The 18,164-nt window shown below is 65.0% G+C and overlaps 1 protein-coding gene across 1 annotated transcript in view; it reads left to right on the top strand.

Annotated features, from left to right (window-relative positions):
• COL7A1 (collagen type VII alpha 1 chain) overlaps nt 1-18,164 on the top strand; it is a 31,514-nt gene that overhangs the window by 1,343 nt on the left and 12,007 nt on the right. The window contains exons 2-74 of the mRNA XM_026857459.1: nt 453-543; nt 650-830; nt 909-1,068; nt 1,155-1,248; nt 1,334-1,492; nt 1,706-1,869; nt 1,967-2,096; nt 2,195-2,317; nt 2,963-3,112; nt 3,832-3,951; nt 4,076-4,222; nt 4,415-4,531; nt 4,607-4,756; nt 4,954-5,082; nt 5,165-5,311; nt 5,475-5,600; nt 5,672-5,815; nt 5,898-6,023; nt 6,097-6,243; nt 6,319-6,447; nt 6,527-6,673; nt 6,851-6,973; nt 7,061-7,207; nt 7,285-7,421; nt 7,501-7,627; nt 7,708-7,851; nt 7,923-8,083; nt 8,186-8,233; nt 8,391-8,417; nt 8,537-8,581; nt 8,758-8,850; nt 9,181-9,252; nt 9,595-9,630; nt 9,710-9,763; nt 9,994-10,062; nt 10,154-10,267; nt 10,609-10,635; nt 10,779-10,832; nt 10,945-11,007; nt 11,135-11,194; nt 11,345-11,380; nt 11,517-11,561; nt 11,774-11,809; nt 11,930-11,974; nt 12,098-12,133; nt 12,214-12,240; nt 12,341-12,373; nt 12,577-12,648; nt 12,752-12,811; nt 12,949-12,984; nt 13,193-13,273; nt 13,406-13,441; nt 13,513-13,557; nt 13,657-13,728; nt 13,897-13,941; nt 14,035-14,061; nt 14,145-14,186; nt 14,858-14,938; nt 15,100-15,135; nt 15,236-15,271; nt 15,358-15,438; nt 15,617-15,652; nt 15,835-15,906; nt 16,108-16,152; nt 16,353-16,388; nt 16,505-16,540; nt 16,651-16,755; nt 16,910-16,945; nt 17,117-17,152; nt 17,327-17,374; nt 17,494-17,529; nt 17,704-17,835; nt 18,005-18,164. Coding sequence (XP_026713260.1) covers nt 459-543; nt 650-830; nt 909-1,068; nt 1,155-1,248; nt 1,334-1,492; nt 1,706-1,869; nt 1,967-2,096; nt 2,195-2,317; nt 2,963-3,112; nt 3,832-3,951; nt 4,076-4,222; nt 4,415-4,531; nt 4,607-4,756; nt 4,954-5,082; nt 5,165-5,311; nt 5,475-5,600; nt 5,672-5,815; nt 5,898-6,023; nt 6,097-6,243; nt 6,319-6,447; nt 6,527-6,673; nt 6,851-6,973; nt 7,061-7,207; nt 7,285-7,421; nt 7,501-7,627; nt 7,708-7,851; nt 7,923-8,083; nt 8,186-8,233; nt 8,391-8,417; nt 8,537-8,581; nt 8,758-8,850; nt 9,181-9,252; nt 9,595-9,630; nt 9,710-9,763; nt 9,994-10,062; nt 10,154-10,267; nt 10,609-10,635; nt 10,779-10,832; nt 10,945-11,007; nt 11,135-11,194; nt 11,345-11,380; nt 11,517-11,561; nt 11,774-11,809; nt 11,930-11,974; nt 12,098-12,133; nt 12,214-12,240; nt 12,341-12,373; nt 12,577-12,648; nt 12,752-12,811; nt 12,949-12,984; nt 13,193-13,273; nt 13,406-13,441; nt 13,513-13,557; nt 13,657-13,728; nt 13,897-13,941; nt 14,035-14,061; nt 14,145-14,186; nt 14,858-14,938; nt 15,100-15,135; nt 15,236-15,271; nt 15,358-15,438; nt 15,617-15,652; nt 15,835-15,906; nt 16,108-16,152; nt 16,353-16,388; nt 16,505-16,540; nt 16,651-16,755; nt 16,910-16,945; nt 17,117-17,152; nt 17,327-17,374; nt 17,494-17,529; nt 17,704-17,835; nt 18,005-18,164 — 6,262 coding nt within the window. The 5' untranslated portion in view covers nt 453-458. The remainder of the gene's footprint in view (nt 1-452; nt 544-649; nt 831-908; nt 1,069-1,154; nt 1,249-1,333; nt 1,493-1,705; nt 1,870-1,966; nt 2,097-2,194; nt 2,318-2,962; nt 3,113-3,831; nt 3,952-4,075; nt 4,223-4,414; nt 4,532-4,606; nt 4,757-4,953; nt 5,083-5,164; nt 5,312-5,474; nt 5,601-5,671; nt 5,816-5,897; nt 6,024-6,096; nt 6,244-6,318; nt 6,448-6,526; nt 6,674-6,850; nt 6,974-7,060; nt 7,208-7,284; nt 7,422-7,500; nt 7,628-7,707; nt 7,852-7,922; nt 8,084-8,185; nt 8,234-8,390; nt 8,418-8,536; nt 8,582-8,757; nt 8,851-9,180; nt 9,253-9,594; nt 9,631-9,709; nt 9,764-9,993; nt 10,063-10,153; nt 10,268-10,608; nt 10,636-10,778; nt 10,833-10,944; nt 11,008-11,134; nt 11,195-11,344; nt 11,381-11,516; nt 11,562-11,773; nt 11,810-11,929; nt 11,975-12,097; nt 12,134-12,213; nt 12,241-12,340; nt 12,374-12,576; nt 12,649-12,751; nt 12,812-12,948; nt 12,985-13,192; nt 13,274-13,405; nt 13,442-13,512; nt 13,558-13,656; nt 13,729-13,896; nt 13,942-14,034; nt 14,062-14,144; nt 14,187-14,857; nt 14,939-15,099; nt 15,136-15,235; nt 15,272-15,357; nt 15,439-15,616; nt 15,653-15,834; nt 15,907-16,107; nt 16,153-16,352; nt 16,389-16,504; nt 16,541-16,650; nt 16,756-16,909; nt 16,946-17,116; nt 17,153-17,326; nt 17,375-17,493; nt 17,530-17,703; nt 17,836-18,004) is intronic.

The raw sequence follows: 18,164 nt of genomic DNA, 5'->3' as shown, positions 1-18,164 counted from the left end.
CGGGTGCTGCCGGGCACAGGCCGCGCGGGCGACCGTGCCCTCCCGCGCCTGGCAGCACCGCCAGCCCCTGCCCTGCCCTGGGGCGGCCACCGGCACCGCTCCCACCTGGCCGGACGCAGGCCAGCCACTGCCCGCCTGGCACTTTTCGGTGGGGCGGCAGAGCTGGCACGAGTGTAGGTGCTGGGTGCTGCTGGCTGCTCCCCTGGCACGGGGGACGTCCGGTAACAAGGCTGGGCACAGCCCCGCTGCCTCCCTGCCCCAGCCCAAAGCGGGGGCTCCCCTGCGCCGCGGGGTGCCAGCGGTGGTGCCCAGGTCGGCACTAGCACCTTGCCCTTCCAGGTGTCCTGACACAGCACAGTGCTGGGACCTCCTGGGCCGTGCTGCTCTGTCACCGCTGTCCCCAGAGGCGTGGAGCTGGTGTGGGGTGGTGGTGGCACCATTCTCTCCCTCAGGCTCCCATGATGAGTGGCCGGCTCCTGCTCCTCACCGTGCTCCCTGCGCTCTTGGGCCCCCCGGCAGCCACGGCGCAGAAGAGGAGCCAAGGTGGGTGCTGAGCACCGGGTGTGCACGGTGGGGGAGGGCAAGAGGGGCTTAGCAGCCCCATGCCATGGTGCTGGGCTGTGCCCTGAGCGCTGTCACCGCCCCGCAGCGGTGTGCAAGGACGTGCTGGAGGCCGACATCGCTTTCCTGGTGGACGGCTCATCCAGCATCGGCAGGAACAACTTCCGCGCCGTCCGCACCTTCATGGAGGACTTGGTGGGGCCCTTCGTGCAGGTGGTGGGCGAGAAGGCAGTGCGCTTCGCCGTCGCACAGTACAGCGATGAGCCACGGTGAGCCACGGGGAGGGGGACTGAGGAGTGGCGGGGTGGCACAGGGCTGGGAGGTGACATGTCTCCTGCACCCCCCAGGGTGGAGTTCTCCTTCTCCCAACACACCGATGGCACAAGTGTCCGGAAGGCCATCCAGCAGCTGAGCTACAAGGGTGGGAACACACGGACCGGCGCTGGCTTCCGCTACATCGCTGACAACTTCTTTGGCCCCACGCAGATCCGGCCAGGGGTCCCCCAGGTATGTCCTGGGGACACCCCAAGGGGATGCACTGGGTCTGTGGGCCCCAGGCTGGGTCTCATGGCCCATGGCGCCTGGCCCTGCAGATCTGCATCCTCATCACGGATGGCAAGTCCCAGGATGATGCCGAGGGGCCAGCAGCAAAGCTGAAGAGCCAGGGCATCAAGGTCTTTGCTGTGGGTGAGTGAGGCTTCAGCGCTGGCTGAGGGGAGTTGCCACTGGGCTCAGGGTCCCCGCCCTCACCCATCATCCCCATCCCTGCCAGGAATCAAGAACGCTGACCACAAGGAGCTGATCCGTGTGGCTTCAATGCCCACTGAAGCCTTCTTCTTCTACGTCGGTGACTTCAAGCTGCTGGGGACGCTGGTGCCACTGATGACACGCAGGGTGTGCACGAGCGTGGGGGGCACCCTGCGCCTCCTGGGTATGGGCATCCACCCTCCTCCCTGCAGAGTATGGGTGCTGGCAGTGCTGGGTGCCAGACTGTGCTCACCCTGGGTGCACGCTTAGCACCCATCCTCCCCAAAATACCCTCCTGGCTGTACTGTCTCATCGGACATGTGTCTGCGCCACCCTGGCAAGCTCTCCCCGCTAATCCATGCACCCTGAAGCTGACAGGCCCTGTGTTCCCCCACAGATGGGACGAGCCACACCGGCCCCTCCAACCTGGAGATCCTGGAGCAAGGCCTTGACCAGCTGCGGATCCACTGGACAGCAGCCAGCGGCCCTGTCACCGGCTACCGGGTGCATCACGTGCCGCTGACGGGGCTGGGGCAGCCGATAGTGGCAGAGAGGCAGGAGGTGAGTGCTCCCGCCTGCCTGTTCTGAGTCCCTGGGGGTGCCCGGTGGCCCTGTGTGTGGCCTAGGAGTGGCGGGGGGTGACACTGTCCCTGCCCAGGTGAGCCTGGGGCCACGGGAAACGAGAACTGTGCTGCGGGGACTGCGCACAGGGACAGAGTACCTGGTCACCGTCACTGCCCAGTATGCCAACAGCGTCGGCGAGTCAGTGTCAGGCCGAGCACGCACCCGTGAGTGTCCATGCCCATGGGGACGGGAACTCAGGCAGGCGCTGGGTGCCCACAGCACATGGCGCTGGGGGCTCATCCCTGGCTCCCTGTGCCTCCAGAGAGCCGTGCCAGCTCTGTGCTGGATTTCCGGGTAGTGGAGACTGGACCGACCTTCCTGCGGCTGGCCTGGCAGCCTGGCCCTGAACCCCCCCAGGGCTACAGCCTCGGCTACACCATGCAAGGTGCGGGGACGGTCCCTGAGAGGGGATGGTCCTGCCTGGATGCTCTGCCTTTGTGCAGCCCCCGGGCCAGGCAGGACATGGTGGGAGGTTGCCTGGCAGGGTGCATGCACGGCGGGGTGCATGCTTGGGGGGTGCCTGCATGGGGGTGGTGCAAGGGGCACATGCCGAGAGCACTGCGGGTGTGTGCACGCCTGCCTTCACCGCGGCAGCTACCGCTTGTGCGCAGGCAGCAGGGCACGAGTGCGTACAGAGGCGTGGAGGCGGCGTGTGTGTTCCTACACCCGGAGGCTTTGGTTCGCAGGGCTTGGAAGTGTGTGCACGGGTGTACATGCTGGCCGGGGGCCCCATGTGTGCCTCTTCCCGGGACTGAGAGCGCGGTGGCTGCATGTGGGGGCCTGGTGTCAGACCCCTGTCCCATCCGGGCGCTGGGATGGAGCTGCACACCTGGAAGCCCCTCCCTGGCCCTGGGCGCTCTGATGGGTGCCCCTGCCCTGGCTGTCATCCCAGCCTCTCCCAGCGCTCCCCACCCCTGGCACCGCCTGGCATCCCCGGGGCAGGGTGCCAGCCCACGGACACCCCTTCCCTGCTGGGCCCAGCGTGTGCTGTGCCCCTGCGCCCACCCTTACCCCTCTGCCTCCCCCTCAGGAGCAGCTCAGCGGGAGGAGAAGATCCTGGGGGCCAGCGCACAGTCGGCCACACTGAGCAACCTGCGCCCTGACACTGAGTATGTGGTGACACTCCAACCCCGCTACGCGCAGCAGCCCGCCGTCCCTGCCACCCTCACCGCCCGGACACGTAAGCACTGCACCCAGCCCTGGGCTCAGCTGGGGACAGGGAGGAGTTCCCAGCCCAGGGACACCCCTTCCAGTCACCATGCCCCGTGGGGATGGGGCTGCCTGGCCCGTTGCTGCTTGGGGGGCCAGGATGGGGATGTGGGTGAGAATGACTATAAGGTGATGCTCTGAGCCCCAAAAGGTGCTCCCAGAGGGGATGGAGCACTGTGTGCTCTCCCAGCTCCTTCATAGACTTATGGGAGTGTTTCCGCTGGAGCTTTCCCCATGTGATGTAAAAAATGTTGACTGAAAAAATGCAGGGTGTTTTTTTAATACATTCAAGCACTGTGCTCTTTGGGGGCAAAGCACTGTTTCCGTGAGGGTGGTGGAAACCATTGCTGGGCAGGAGTGGGGGTGAGGCCCCGGGGCAACACATTTACAAGCCTCAAATTTTGGCAAACTGATTCCTTCAGCTGCCCCAGGCAGCCTTAACCGGCAGAAAGTATTTAAGGCATTAAGAGGAAGGCGTTTGAGCTCCAGTTTGGTGGAGCTGGGGTGCTTTGAAGGAGCCGCCCGGGCGCGGGCTGCACTTGGTGACCTCAGTGCAGCTCAGCATCCGTGAGCAGGGGTAAGGGGGCTTCCACCCTCCCCAGAGTGGGCAGGTTTGCCGATGAAGGTGCTTCTTGCTGCCCCCTGCCCCATTCTTACGTGGGGGATGAGATGGTCACCTCTCACCCGCAGGGCGCCCAGCAGGCGTGCAACATTTTTCCGTCCACAATGTCTCGGCGCAGAGCATGCTGCTGGCCTGGCAGCCCGTCAGCGGTGCCACTGGCTACCGGCTCTCCTGGGTGACCCTCACAGGTAGGTGTCCATCCCAGAGATTGCGTCCCTTCCGCCAGTGGCCCCAGGGAGGAGGGACAGGAAGGGGGGGGGGTGGATTCTGCTGCCCAGACCTCCCAAGGGACTGCTGTGCTGGCTCTCGCAGGGCAGGACAGGCACAGGGTGGACCTGGATGCTGGGCGGACGTCACATGTACTGGGGGGGCTGCAGCCCAACACTGACTACGTGGTGACAGTGGCCCCGCTCTTCGGGCAGCTGGAGGGGCCCACAGCCACCGTGCGGCAGAGGACAGGTAGGTGGTGGGTACGGGTGATGCCATCCTGCCGCTGGCCTCTGACTCTACCCCTGGTGCCATTACCACAGGATGGGGTGGGGGACCGTCTCGCTCCCTACCCTGCTGTGTGCGGGATCAGGGACACGCCAGGGTGGTTGGCCAGCGGCAGAGCAGCATGGAGCAACCTGGCCCATGGGGTCGCTCTTGCAGAGGCAGGTGTGGAGCAGATGCTGCGGACCAACATCCTGGGCCCCACGTCCATTCAGGTGCTCTGGAGCAGCGCCCGTGATGCCCGCGGCTACCGCCTGGAGTGGAAGATAGCCACAGGTGAGCTCAGGATGCCTGGTTGCCCCTGCAGACCCCTTGTGCTGGCAGCCGGTGGTGACCGTCCCCTCCCCACAGGACTGGAACCCCCCAGGACAGTGTCCCTCCCCAGCAGCACCAACACCTACCAGCTGACAGGGCTGCAGCCAGGCACCGAGTACCGCATCACCCTCTATACGCTCTACGATGGTGGGGAGGTGGCCACCCCTGTCACCACCTTCCAGACAGGTGAGTGACAGCTGTGGTTGTCCCTCACCCGTCTAAGCCATTGTGATGGAGGGACGTCCCACGTGGTATTGCTCAGCCCAGGGATCCCCTTGGCTGTGAGAGCCCCCCAGCTCTCCGGTCTCAGCCCAGAGTGAAGGTGGGGGCCATGCTGTCTGGGCTGCGTGGCTCCAGCCGTGCCTCACTGCATTCCCTCACAGGCGTGGAGGCACCCGTGGGCGCCGTGTCAGACCTGCGGCTTGTTGAGGAGTCAGGCAGGCGGGTGCGGCTGGGCTGGACTGGTGTCCCCGGTGCCACTGAGTACAAAGTGGTGGTGCGCAATAACCAGGGTGAGTCTGTGGGCAGGGGCACGGGTGGCACCCAGGGTGCCTGGCCGGCGCTCAGGGTCTGCGGCTGCCCTGCTCCCTGCAGATGGCACAGAGAGGACGAGGCGTGTCCCTGGCAGCCAGACAGGGCTGGAGCTGGGTGACCTCCGGGAGGGCATCGCCTACCTGGTGCGTGTCTCGGCACTAGTGGGCAGCCGGGAGGGCAGCGCTGCCACACTCACCATCCGCCTCAGTAAGTCCACACTGGGATTTGGGACCAGGCGTCCCAGTACTGTGTTTTCCCCCCCAGCATGCATTTGTCCTCTATCCCTCTGCAAGCCCTTGGGGTGCCAGGGTGGCCATGGGGACCCTCTGGGCACACCGAGGTGACCCCATGGTGCTGTGGGGTGGTGCAGAGTACCCGACAGTGGGCAGCATCTCAGAGCTGCGGGTGACGGAGGCCGGTCCCAGCCAGCTGCGGGTCACCTGGCGAGGGCTGCCAGATGCTGGGAGCTACCTGCTGACGTGGCGAGGCAGCGACGGTGAGTGTGGGGACTGCAGGATGCTGCAGTAGCGGTGCTGGAGCCCTTCCCATCCTGGCCATCTCTCCTAGGTCTGGAACAATCCCGCTTACTCCCTGCTGACCCCACCACCTTCACCATTGATGGACTGCGTACCGGCGTTGTCTACACCATTGGCATCTCGGCCATTGTGGATGGCCGCGAGGGCAGCCCCGTCACCGCCACGGGGCGGATAGGTGAGGTGTCTCCCCACCTGTCAGTGCTGGCTGGTGCCACTTGCTGTGAGCCCTGGTGACAGTGGGCCTCTCGGTGTTGCAGCACTCGAGCAAGTGGGGACGGTGTCCCGACTGGAGGTGCAGGCATCCAGGAGCAATGTCACCCGCGTCACCTGGGTTGGTGTGCCGGGAGCCACCGCCTACCGCGTGGTGTGGAGCCGCAGGGATGGTACGGTGGGATGGGGACAGGGGCAGGCTGTGAGGGTGGCAGGGTGGGGGGCTGATCCCACAGTCCTTGGCAGGGGGCTTGGAGAGCAGCAGAAGGGTTCCTGGCCACATCAGCTCCTTCGACATCCCGGACCTGGAGGGAGGCGTCTCCTACACTGTGAAGGTGACGGCGCTCATTGGCAACCGGGAGGGCAACCCTGTCTCCATTGTCGTCACCACCCGTGAGTACTGGGGTGAGGCACCCTGGAGTGGCACTGAGCACCCCTGCCCCTAACACCTGCCTCTCTGCCCCACAGCGGAGGCAGCCCCACTGCCCCCCGTCAGCAGCTTCCAGGTGACAGAGGCCTCGGAGCACCGCCTGCGCCTGGCCTGGGTGCCGGCGACCGGCAGCACTGGGTACCGCCTGATCTGGCGCCTGGCTGAGGGTGAGCGTGGCCGGCCGGCACCCCTGCATCCCCACCAGCCCCACGCTGCACCCCTTCACCCTTCTCTCCCCCTGTGCAGGGGGACCCCAGCGCAGCCAGCAACTCCCAGCCACTGCCAGCTCCTACGACCTGGGGGGGCTGGAGCCAGGCCGGCGCTACCACATCAGCATCACCAGCCTGGCTGGTGGCCGGGAGAGCGAGCCAGTCACTGTCACTGCCATCACTGGTGAGGGACTGTGTGGGGCCAAGGGGCATTGGATCCCTGGTGTGCGGCTGGAACCCAGGGGGCCACCTGGGGACTGGGCTGCCCCAGGCTTGGGCTGGGGAGGGTGATGGTTGGGAGCCAGGAACAGGGTGGGGGCTGCCCTGTGGGTCTGGGACACCCATTTCTCCTCCTCCTCAGCAGCTGCCCCGAGCCACATCACCAGGCTACGGGTGACGGAGGTGCGGAGAGACTCAGTGACGCTCGCCTGGACTCCAGTCCCCGGCGCCTCTGGCTACATCTTGTCCTGGAGTCCCCCCGCAGGTGAGATGAGTGGGTGGCCCCGGGACAGGGGGCAGCATCCCCGCAGGGTCCCTGCCAGTCCCCCTGACTCTGTCCCCTGGGCGTCAGCTGGTGGGGAGACACGGCGGACCCTGCCCAGTGCTGCCAGCAACCAGCAGGTCTCTGGGCTGCGCCTGGGCCAGCGCTACACCTTCACCCTCCGCCCAGTCCTGGGGAGCGTGACGGGTGCTGAGACCTCCATCAGCGAGCGCACAGGTATGGTGGGGTCCCTACAGGGACAGGCTGGGCTTGTCTCTGCCCCAGTGGTGGCTTCATCCCTTCCCTGCCTGCAGTCTGCAGGGATGCCCGTGGTGACATCGTCTTCCTTGTGCATGGCACCCGCGACAGCTCCTCTGGTGCTGATGCTGTCCGCACCCTCCTCTCCAACACTGTGTCCGCCCTGGGGCACCTGGGCCCTGAAGGCACCCAGGTAGGGTGCTGCTGTGGTGGGGGGGGCCCAGGGGGTGCAGGCAGACAGTGATGCCCACTGCTCCCCTGCACCCTTGCAGGTGGCTCTGGCCACATACAGCTACCGCAGCCTGCCCTGGCTGCTCCTCAACCGTTCCAGTGACCTGCCCGTCGTGCTGGAGCAGATCCGCACCATGCGCTACGAGGAGCCCAGCGGCAACGCCATTGGTGAGGGGCTGTGCCGGGAGCCGGGGCAGTGTCTGGCAGGACTCTTGCTGACCACCCCCCTCCTCCTTCTCCCTCCCCAGGCGCAGCCATCACCTTCGCCAGGACCTACCTGCTGAGCCCTGGTGCGGGGCGCCGGCCCAGTGTGCCGGCGGTGCTGGTGGTCCTGGCAGACGGCCCCTCCGGGGATGATGCCATCACTGCAGCCAGGGACATCAAGGCTGGGGGTGAGGATGGATGGGGTCCCAGCAGGGTGTGTGGGGAGTTCTGTGGGGTGCTGAGGGTGCTCTTGGCTTAGGGGTTCAGCTGCTGGCGGTGGGCTTGGAGGGGGCAGACCGGGAGCAGCTCCGGCGCATGGTCACCAGCGAGGACCCGCGGTACATCTATCATGGTGGCAGTGCCCTGGAAGAGCTGGAGGGAGAGCTCACCAACGACCTCTGCACCATCATCTCCACCAGGGTAAAGGCAGGGGTGCCTCAGGAGCTGGGGGACGGGAAGCAGCCCCACGGGGGCTGAGATCTCCTACCCTGAGGTTCACATGGGTTTCTCTTGTCTTGCCAGCCGGAACTGGAACCGAAGCCAAAGCCCTGCACTGTGCAGTGCCCCAGGGTGAGCATCCCCATGCCGTGCCATGCTGTGCCAGGCTGTGCTGCACCACAGGGGCTCAGCATGAATCAGGGACCCCCAGCTTGCTGATGGCAGCAGCACAGTAGGGAGTTGAGCATGGGGGTGCAGCCCCAAACCCCTTTCCTCTGTCCTCTTGCAGGGCGAGAAGGGAGACCGCGGTGAGGCAGTGAGTGTTTTGGCATCCCCCTCCTCTCCTAGCTGGTGGCTTGGAGGGGGACTGTGTCCCCCCAGACTGTGCTGATGCCAGCCTGCAGGGGATGCTCACTGCTGGCATTGTCTCTGCAGGGACTGCAAGGACGCATAGGGCCACCGGGCCCCCCTGGCGAGCCGGTAATATTTGGGGGGAAGATGGGGGCCAGCTCTCTGGCGGGGGTCACCACATCCCCTTGTCTTGCTGGCAGCAGGTGTGGGGCAGGGACCTGTCCAGCCCTTCCTGCAGGGACTGATGGGAAACATCCCTTGGCCACCACCCGCCATCCAGCTCATCCTCTCCGCTGTCCCTGCAGGGCCGCCATGGGCTGCCTGGCTCTCCAGGACCCCCGGGACCACAGGGTCTGCCAGGAGAGAGCGCTGAGCGGCCAGGCAAGAAAGGCGACAGGGTGCGTACCTGCGACCCCCTCACCCAGGCACTCCAGGGTCCCTGGGCACAGAGACTGGCCCCACAGGGCCCCTCTCTGCCCCTCGTCCCTCCCTTCTCCTGCTCTCGCCCAGGCTGAAGCAGGGGATCCCCCTGGAGAGTGCCAGTCCAGCCCCACGCTTCTCCCTCACACCCCAGCTCAGCACGCAGGGAAAGGGCACCCTGGGACCCGGCTCTGTCACGGGGCTGTCCTGGACTCCCAGTACTGGGACTAGCACTGTCTGGTGCACTGGGGGGGTCTGGCAGGGCCAGGGTGCACTAGGTGCTGGCATGATGTGCGTCTCTCCCACAGGGGTTCCCTGGAGCTGATGGGACACCAGGAAGCCCTGGCCGCCCTGGGAACCCTGGATCACCTGGCCAGCCAGTGAGTGGGGGTGTCCCTTGGGTTTGTTGCTGCATGGTGGGCTCTTCCCATCGCCCTGCCTGCCCAGTCTGCTCCCTGAGCCAGTCTCTGCCTACCCTTTCCATGTGCCAGGGCGTCTCCGTTGCTGGCAGGGTCACTACTGTCCTCTGTGTGTGTGTCCAGGCCAAGTGTACTGGGCAGGGACTGTCCATCCCTGCCTTGGCTGGAGCCCATATCCCATTCCATCCCATCCCATCCCATCCCATCCCATCCCATCCCATCCCATCCCATCCCATCCCATCCCATCCCTGTTTCCCTGGCTGATAGGGACACATGTTCATCTCCTGAGCTGTTATTTTCCAGGGCACCCAGGGCATCCCTGGCCCCCGAGGGGATCCTGTAAGTATGGCCCCGTCCTTCCCCAGACCCACTCCCCTCCCTGTGCCCCCCCCACCTCACTCTTGTCTTTCCTTCCCAGGGGACACGGGGGCCAATGGGGCTTTCTGGCCCAAAGGGGGAAAAAGGCGAGCCGGTAAGTGATGGGCATGGGGCTGTCCCGTGGGGGTCCCTGGGGGGCAGTGGGGACCCTGGCAGGCACATCTCAGACCCTGACATCTCCCAGAACTTGATGTCTGGGTGACCCCAGGGTCTCCCAATCTCCCTGCTGGGCTCCTGGCCTCATGGCACCATGGCCTCTGTCCTGTTTTGGGGACACAACAGGGCACATGGGGACACTGATTTTTCCTGCCCCTCCTCATTCAGGGAGAGCCCAGGGTGATTGTGGATGGAGGACAAGGGCTGCCAGGCCGGAAAGGGGAGCCAGGCACACCGGTAGGTGTGAGGGCAGCAGTGCCAAGGGGTCTTTGCCAGCATCCCCAGCCTGTGCTGCAACCCAAGATAATGGAGTATCTCTGTCCTCCAGGGCAGCCCTGGTCCCCCTGGGAGCCCTGGCCCACGGGGGCCATTTGGTGATCCAGGCCCCCCCGGTCCACTTGGACCCATGGGGCCAGCAGGACCTCCGGGAGAGTTTGTGAAGGTACATTCCCTCCGGTGCTGCGCGGGGACAGCTGGGGAGGGGTGTGGGGACAGACAGATGGAGGAACATCCAGCAGCTTGAACCTGTTCCCCTGTGCACTCCTCTGGGTCCTACTCATGGGCTGTGCCCTGCACCAGCTCTGCCCCCTACCAGCTGTGCCCCCACACACATACATGTGCATGAACTGTTGCTGACACTGGGTAGTGTGGGAAGAGACACATGGCATGCACATGCCCTGATAGCACTGATGATGGGCTTTGTCTGGCATGTTCCCCTTCTGTTCAAGGGGGCCATGGGAAGAGCCCAGACCTGCCCTTACTTGCTTTTTTTCATCCTCACAGGGGGAGAAGGGTGACCGAGGGGAAAGGGTGAGTGGCTTTGCATTTCCCTGGCTCCTCTGCCCTCCTGGATAGAGGTCCCATGGGTGCCTGAGGGCACTGCACCACTCCCAGGGTGCTGGGAAGTACTGAGCACCCTGGAGCCATCACACAGGAGATCCCTGTCTCCACAGGGTCCCCCCGGTCTTGTGGATGGGGCAGCGCCTCGAGGGGAGCCCGGCCCTCCGGTGAGTTTGGCTCCTAGGCCAGTGGGGACAGCAGAGGAGAGCAGGGCCTCCACGGCCATGTGTCTCCAGGGCTGAGCTGCATCCCCAGGGGCTGAACTGTGCTCTCTTGCAGGGCCTGCCTGGGGACCCTGGGCCCCGGGGACCTGCCGGGCCCCCCGGTCTGAAGGGAGAGAAGGTAAGAGGGTGGTGGGCATGTTCTGTGCTGGGGACAGACCTCACATCGCTCTTTGGCAGGGATGCCCATCGCCATCTCATGGGCATTCCCATCTCATGGCATGGCTGTTGCCTTTCTTAATCTGCAGGGTGATGGCCAAGAAGGTTTCCCAGGGCCACCTGGCCGCCCTGGGGACCCAGGAGACCGGGTGAGTTTCCTGAGAGAAGGTAAGATGGGCAGGAGCTCGCCTCGCTGGTGAGCCAAGGCCTGAGGGCACCCCAGAAAGTTCCTGCTTCAGACAGCCTGAACATTTGCCCTGCCGTACCAGAGGTGACATCTTCTCCATCCTCCTTTGCAGGGCCCTCGGGGACCACCGGGGGAGCAGGGCAGGAAGGTGAGTGGTGTGGGGACCGAAGGGATGCTCTCGCCTTGCCTTTGGCAGGGAGAAAAGTGGTCTGGGTGCCACGCTGGGACCCATGCCATCCCCTGTGCATCCTGCTGCCCCTGACCCCATCTTCCTCCTGTGCCAGGGAGACCGTGGGGCACCAGGCGAGCTGGGAGAGTTGGGAGAGAAGGTGAGATGATGCTGGAGTGGGAACGTTCTGTTCGGCATTATCGGTGGGTTCTGGTGTCCATGCGGCCCTATGGTGGCTGTGCCCCTGGGTCACTGTCAGAGCCTGGTCGACTCAGATGGGATTCAGGGCTGGGCCACAAAGGGCTCTGGGGCAGCGGCCAGTGTGGTGTGGAGGGAGGAAAGGTCCCTGAACCCCTCTGCTTTGCTCTGCAGGGGGACCGTGGCATGCCGGGCCCCGAGGGTGAGAAGGTAGGTGGGTTGGTGTGGCTGCAGCCATGCTGGGGCGATGCCTGCCCTGTTCTGGAGCAGCCACCCAGGCACTGGATGTGAGGGTGCCCCTGACACCTTCTTCTTCCTTCCCTCCTGCAGGGCGAGGTAGGAGCCCCAGGGCGCCCAGGACCACCAGGCAGAGAGGTGAGTTGAGGCAGTGGCTGCAGTGCTGTGGAGCCAGCACCCTGGGAGCAGGGGGCTGCCATGCCCTGGATGTGTGTGTTCCCACACCCTGCCAGCCCCCTGAGGTCTCTTCTCTTGACACAGGGAGCTCCGGGACCAGCCGGCCCCCGGGGGGAGAAGGTAAGGGTGAAGCGGGATCCTGGTGGGCTGGTGAGGGGCTGCTGGGGAAGGGGCTGGCAATGACACCCATCTTTCTGCAGGGCGATCCGGGTCCACCTGGCAAGCCGGTAAGTGATGCTGCCCGGTGGGTCCATCTCTGCCTGCCCTAGCCCCGGCACAGGGAGCTGGGGGCAGTGCCCAGCACAGTCCCCTCTGCTTCTCCCCCAGGCTCCCAGCGTGGCCGGTGTTGGAGGAGAGAAGGTAACCCTGCCCCAGCCGTGCCCCCTGGCCCCACGCTGGCACTCCCTGGGGCACGGCCGTGGGCTGGGGAGGGGGGGATGGCACAGCTGGGCATCCACATGAGGGGATGCCCATGCTGGTCCCCAGACCTGGCTCTACCCAGCTGCAGTGGGGTGGAGGGGGGTGGTTTGGAGAGACCGATGGTACCATTTCATCTGCTCTAGGGTGACAGAGGCTTCCCAGGACCAGAAGGACCTCCTGGCCCCAAGGGCGATGCAGGAGATAAAGGCGCCCGTGTGAGTATTGCCTCGAGACAGGGGGCACAGGAGGCGTTGCACACCCCTCCCCTGACTCATGGTGCCTGTGCCATTGCTCCAAGCTGTGTCCCTTCATGTCTAGGGTGCCCCTGGCTTGAGCATCCCAGGGCCAGCTGGTCCTAAAGGTGAACAAGGCGATCGGGTGAGTCTAGGTGTGCCCCAGGGGCTGGGGCTGACCGGGCTCTGTCCCAGGGGCACCAGCTCACAGCCCATGTCCCCACCCCAGCACGGGGCCATGCTGGTCCCTGGTGACACATGCTCTCCCTCTCCAACAACCAGGGCATTGTTGGCCTCACAGGCAGGAGTGGCCCAAAGGTAATGTCGCTGCAGGAAGCATTGCCCCTCTGTCCATCTGTCTGTCCATCCATGCATCTGTTAGGTTCTGGAGGGGCTGTCCCTGCAGGCCATGCTGTGATGCTGCTCCAGGGAGCGGAGGGTGCTGTACTGTGCCCCTTTTAACCCCTGGCAGCATCTAAGCTCCCCCCATGCTGACTGACCTGTTGCCCCTTCTCCCCCTGCCTAGGGTGACCCAGGGGAGCCAGGGGAGAAGGGCGAACCGGGCCGAGTGGGCGCTCCAGGGCAGACAGGGCTGCGCGGCAAGGAGGTAGCATGGGACAAGGGGGGTGGTAAGACCAGAAGCCATGGGGCAACCATGGTTCTGAGGAGGTGGGGGGCTAGCGGGGAGCAGGAGGACACTGATGACTTGTGCTTTTCTCCCCACTGACCTCTGCCGCAGGGAGAGCGTGGAGAGAAGGGCGACGAAGGCACCCCAGTAAGTGAGGACCCCCCAGGACCACTGCCCCCCTCCCCGCTGCCCCCAACTCACCCTCTTCCTCCCCACAGGGCGAAGCGGGTCTGCCTGGTAAACCTGGAGATAGGGGCCCTCGGGTAAGTTCAGGGCAGGTGGGCACCTCGGGATGCACAAGATGCCCAGTGGCCTCAGGGTGTCACCCACTAACACACACCCTCCTTCTGCCCTCCACCCAGGGCCTCCTCGGCTACCGTGGCCCTCCCGGGGAGAAGGGCGACTCAGGGGACCCAGGTCCCGAAGGCAGGAATGTGAGTACCACCTCGTGTGCGCCCACTGCCCCACAGACACCCACCACTCCATGCACCCCGTTGGCCTGCACCCACCCTTCCCTCAGGGGTACCCTTCACCCCCTGGGACCTACCACCCCCCGGGTCCCCCATTTTCTTCTCCTCTCACCCCATCCCTCTTTCCTGTAGGGCAGCCCCGGATCACCAGGGAGCAAGGGTGACCGTGGGGAGCCGGTGAGTGATGTGCGCCCCCACCCCAGAGCCAGCCTTGCCCTCCCGGGGGCTGTGCCAGCTCCCCTTAACCCATTTCCCTCGCCCTTCTTTCAGGGGCTTCCCGGACCCCCAGGACGAACCGTAAGCTCTGTCCCCATCCCTCTCCTTGCCCACAGGCTGGTGCCTGGCCCTGTGTGCTCTGACAGCCCCTGTCTGCCCCACAGGTTGACGTGGGGCTTGGAGGAGCAGGGGAGAAGGGTGAGAAGGTAACGAGTGGGTCCCCTAGGATGCTGGGGTTGGGGTGCCCTGTGCTGTCCCCACTGGGCTCTGCCTGTGCACTGGGATCTTGGTGCACCAAGCTCTTGCTGCCCAAAACAGCCCCTGCCACATGGAGCTGATGTGCACCACGGCTGAGATCCATGGGGGATCGGGGGCCACATGGGATCTGGGGGGTACATGGGCTGATGCTCCTGCCTAGTGCTGGGAGGAGGATGCTAGGGTAGGACAACCCTGTAGGGCTGAGGTCCTCAAATGAGCCAGGATGCTTGTGGCTCCCCAGCCCTGTGGGGATCTCACAGCAGTACCCCATGCTCTGGGTTCTGCTTTTACAAGCCAGTTTAGGCTCAGGGCAGTTTTGGCCATGGGCTATGCTGTGTGCTGGATGGCATCATGGTCCCTGGCCATGGCTCAGATGGCTCCTGGCTCTGAAGTGCTAATTGTCACATTTCTTCTGACCACTATCTGGCCACCCAGGAGCTGCATTGAGCCCAGCAGCCTCTTTTTTTCAGCCTGTGTTTTGAGACCTTTGCTATGATCCCACCCTTAAACCATGCAGCATAAGCAGAGGTGCTCAGCATGGGCTCTGGCACTGGCACTACATAGGCATTTGTGCCGGCGGTGGGGCAGTACCTCTAACTGCGGTGCCATTCCCTGGCAGGGGGACCCTGGGGACCCTGGTGAGGACGGTGTGAAGGGCGCCCGGGGTGATGCTGGCTCCCCTGGCCTGCCTGGAGAGAGGGTAAGTGCCGGGTCTCTGTTGTGGGAGGTGGTGGGACAGCAAGATGGGCGATGTTCTGCAGGAGAGCCGGGTGTCCTGGTGTGCAGGGGGCAGTGGGCAAGCACCCAGGACTCCTTCCTGTTCCCCTATGCCCCACTGCTGACCGTGTCTCTCTCTTGCAGGGCGTGGAGGGCCCCCGTGGCCCCCCTGGTGCACGGGTGAGTGCCTTTTTCCCCATGGGGGTCTGAGTGGGGGGTCCATGCCCTGCTTGGTTCCCAACCAGGGGGGACAATGCTCACTCCTCTTCCCACCCCATAGGGTGACCCTGGGGACCGAGGCCTGCCAGGAGAGAAGGTGAGGGGGCTGGGGGCTGGGGGGCTGCCCCATGGCACCCCTGTCCTGTCTCACAGCTCCAGCCCTCCTCCCATGCTCTTTTACAGGGGGACCGTGGCCCACCAGGGCTGGATGGCCGCAATGGGCTGGAAGGCAAACCTGGGCCCCCAGGCCCTGCTGGGTTGCGGGTGAGCATGGCCCAGGCAGTGGGGCACGGCTGCCCCCCAGGCACTGCGGGTGGGGGCTGAAGGATGGCGAGGTGATGGGGTGGGAGGAGCTACCCCCCCAGACACCCTCTGCTCAGGGCTGGGGTTGTTTGTGGGTGGGGTGTCCTTGTCCCTGCCCTCACCTCCTCCTTGTCTGCAGGGGGACTCGGGGAAGCAGGGGGACCCTGGCCGGGATGTAAGTACCTCCGGAGAGGGCAGGTTTGGGTTGTGCTCCTACTGGGGGCATTGCGCTTGCAAGGGAACGATATTCTGTCCCCAGCAGGGTGCCACTGTCGGTCATGCACCCTTCTCCCAGAACCGGCTGGGGGAGATGGGTGCCCTGCCGCTCTGTGCTCCCCCTGGCTCCTTTTCCCGCAGGGGCTGCCCGGGCTGCGTGGGGAGCAGGGACCACCTGGCCCCGTGGGCCCCCTGGGACCACCCGGTGTCCCCGTAAGTACCCTGCACCCTGGGGATGCATCCTGCCCAGTGCTCTCTGCAGTCTGTCCCAGCTGGGTCTGTCTGCTGGGGCTCTCCCCGTGCCCAGCTCCCCCTTATCTGCACCCTGGGACCACGGTGGGGACTGGGGACCCCTGACTGATGGATCCCCGGGGAGTGCGAAGGGGCTCTCTCACTGCCTCTGCTTCCTCCCAGGGCAAACCTGGAGATGACGGCAAACCCGGCCTCAGTGGCAAGAATGTGAGTAGGGGGAGCAGGGCTTGGCTTTGGGGCTCACCTGAGGGTCCCAAGGGCTGGTAATCCCAGTACAACATAAAGGCGAGGGGGGGGATATGGCAAAGAGCCCCCATGCTCAGAGCCCCTGGTGCCTGTCCCCATCCCATGCTGTGCCTGTGCTGGGGTGGTCGAATTGGGTGCTGACTGGCAGCCTGTGTCCTCAGGGAGAAGATGGGACACCAGGAGAGGATGGGAGAAAGGTAAGGAGCTGAACCCCAGGTGGTCCCTGCATGGTCCCCACCCTGCTGGGTCCAGGAGCATCATTTTGGGGTATGAGGATGGGGCAGCACCCCTCTAACTCCTCTCTCCTGATTAGGGAGACAAAGGTGACACCGGACCCCCTGGCAGAGAGGTGAGTACCACCCCGCAGAGGAGCGTGGTGATGGGGGTTGCTGGGTACACACCCCCACCAGGGACAGAACTGGGCACCCAGGTCCTGGGGTGACATTGCTCTCTTGACAGGGCCGCAGTGGTGCCAAGGGCGAGCAGGGGGACAGAGGTGTGCCAGGCCCCCTCGGCCCCCCTGGCCTGCCCGGTGTCCCGGGACAAGTTGGCCCCCCAGGCCAGGTGTGTAGTCCTTGAACCCATGGTGCCACCCAGCACCAGACCCTGGAGTCTGGGTTGCCGCGAGGCAGGCAGAAGCCTTGCCCATGGCTCCCTTAGGGCACTGCCCTGTGTCCATGGGTGCTGGGTGCCATTGTGTCCCCTCTGCATCTTCCAGGGCTCACCGGGCCTCCGCGGGGTGGCTGGACCGAAGGTAGGTGTGCTTTTGCCCCTGAGCCCCCCAAGGCAAAGGTCTGGGGGACCCCATACTAGAGGGGAAAAATCCTTGGTGGGACTCCCTGCCTCCAGGCTGGCAGGGCTGGACCCTGGAGTCAGCACTGGGCAGCCTGGTTCTGCCTCTCTTGATGCCTTTGCTGTGTTTCAGGGGGACCCAGGGGAGCCTGGACTGCGAGGGGAGCCAGTGAGTACCTAGCACCAAGCCTGACAAGTTGAAAGCACCCCAGAGTGGTGGCAAGCACAGCCCCTGCACAGGCAGCACAAGCGGTGTTAACTCTGAAACCTACCATCAGCACTGCTCACCTCATCTACTGCACCTCTGTACATCTTTTCATTCCCTCTTTCTCTGCAAACCTAGGGGCGACCTGGTGACCCAGGAGCACGTGGAGACCCCGGGACTGCAGTGGTGAGCCCCCCCGACCTGCTGGGCTGGGCCATCAGCCCTGGGGGATGGAGGACCCTCCACAGACCTCATGGTGGGGGCAGGCCAACACCTGCTTTGTTTTTAATGTCTTTTTATTGCAGAACATTGAACGTAGCTTGGAAGCACTTGGCATCAAGGTATGTAGTCCCCAGCTGTCAGGCTGGGGCCTGTTCCTGCCCCATGGCAGCAGGAGGGGGAACATGGGAGGTGGTAGGAGACCCAAGCAAACTGTGATGGGTTGGTGAGGCCATGGGGTAACGCCATGGCTGGGTTGCACTGACCCCCTGGCCGGTGACTCTTTCCTCTCGCAGATTTCATCCCTGAAGGAGCTCACAGGTGCCTACGATGGGAGCTCGGACTCGTTTCTGCCATTGTCCGAACGGCTACGAGGCCAGAAGGGCAGCCGGGGGGAGCCAGGAGAGAGGGGACCTCCAGGCCGAGAGGTGAGCGGGGCCGGGCACGGGGCCGGGCACAGTGCCATTGCCGAACACGCTGCCCCGCTCCCTGCCTACCCGGGGGGCCACGCAGCTGGCTCAGCCCTGGGATGCTTAGGGAGGGCTGACCACCTCCGGCTCAGGGCTGGCTCTGGCAGTATGGCGTTATGTTTTGCAGGGCTCCTTAGGCTTTCCCGGTGAGCGAGGACCCAAAGGTGACAAGGGGGACCTGGGCGCCCCCGGCCCCCAGGGCCCCATGGGCCGGGCTGTGGGCGAGCGGGGTCCCGAGGGGCCACCCGGGCAGCCGGGGGAGCCTGGCAAGCCGGGCATCCCCGGGG

The sequence above is a fragment of the Athene cunicularia genome (assembly GCF_003259725.1).
Source record: "Athene cunicularia isolate RWA chromosome 12 unlocalized genomic scaffold, athCun1 chr12_part1, whole genome shotgun sequence".
Classification (NCBI taxonomy): domain Eukaryota; kingdom Metazoa; phylum Chordata; class Aves; order Strigiformes; family Strigidae; genus Athene; species Athene cunicularia.
This window is presented reverse-complemented; position numbering and strand designations above follow the sequence as displayed.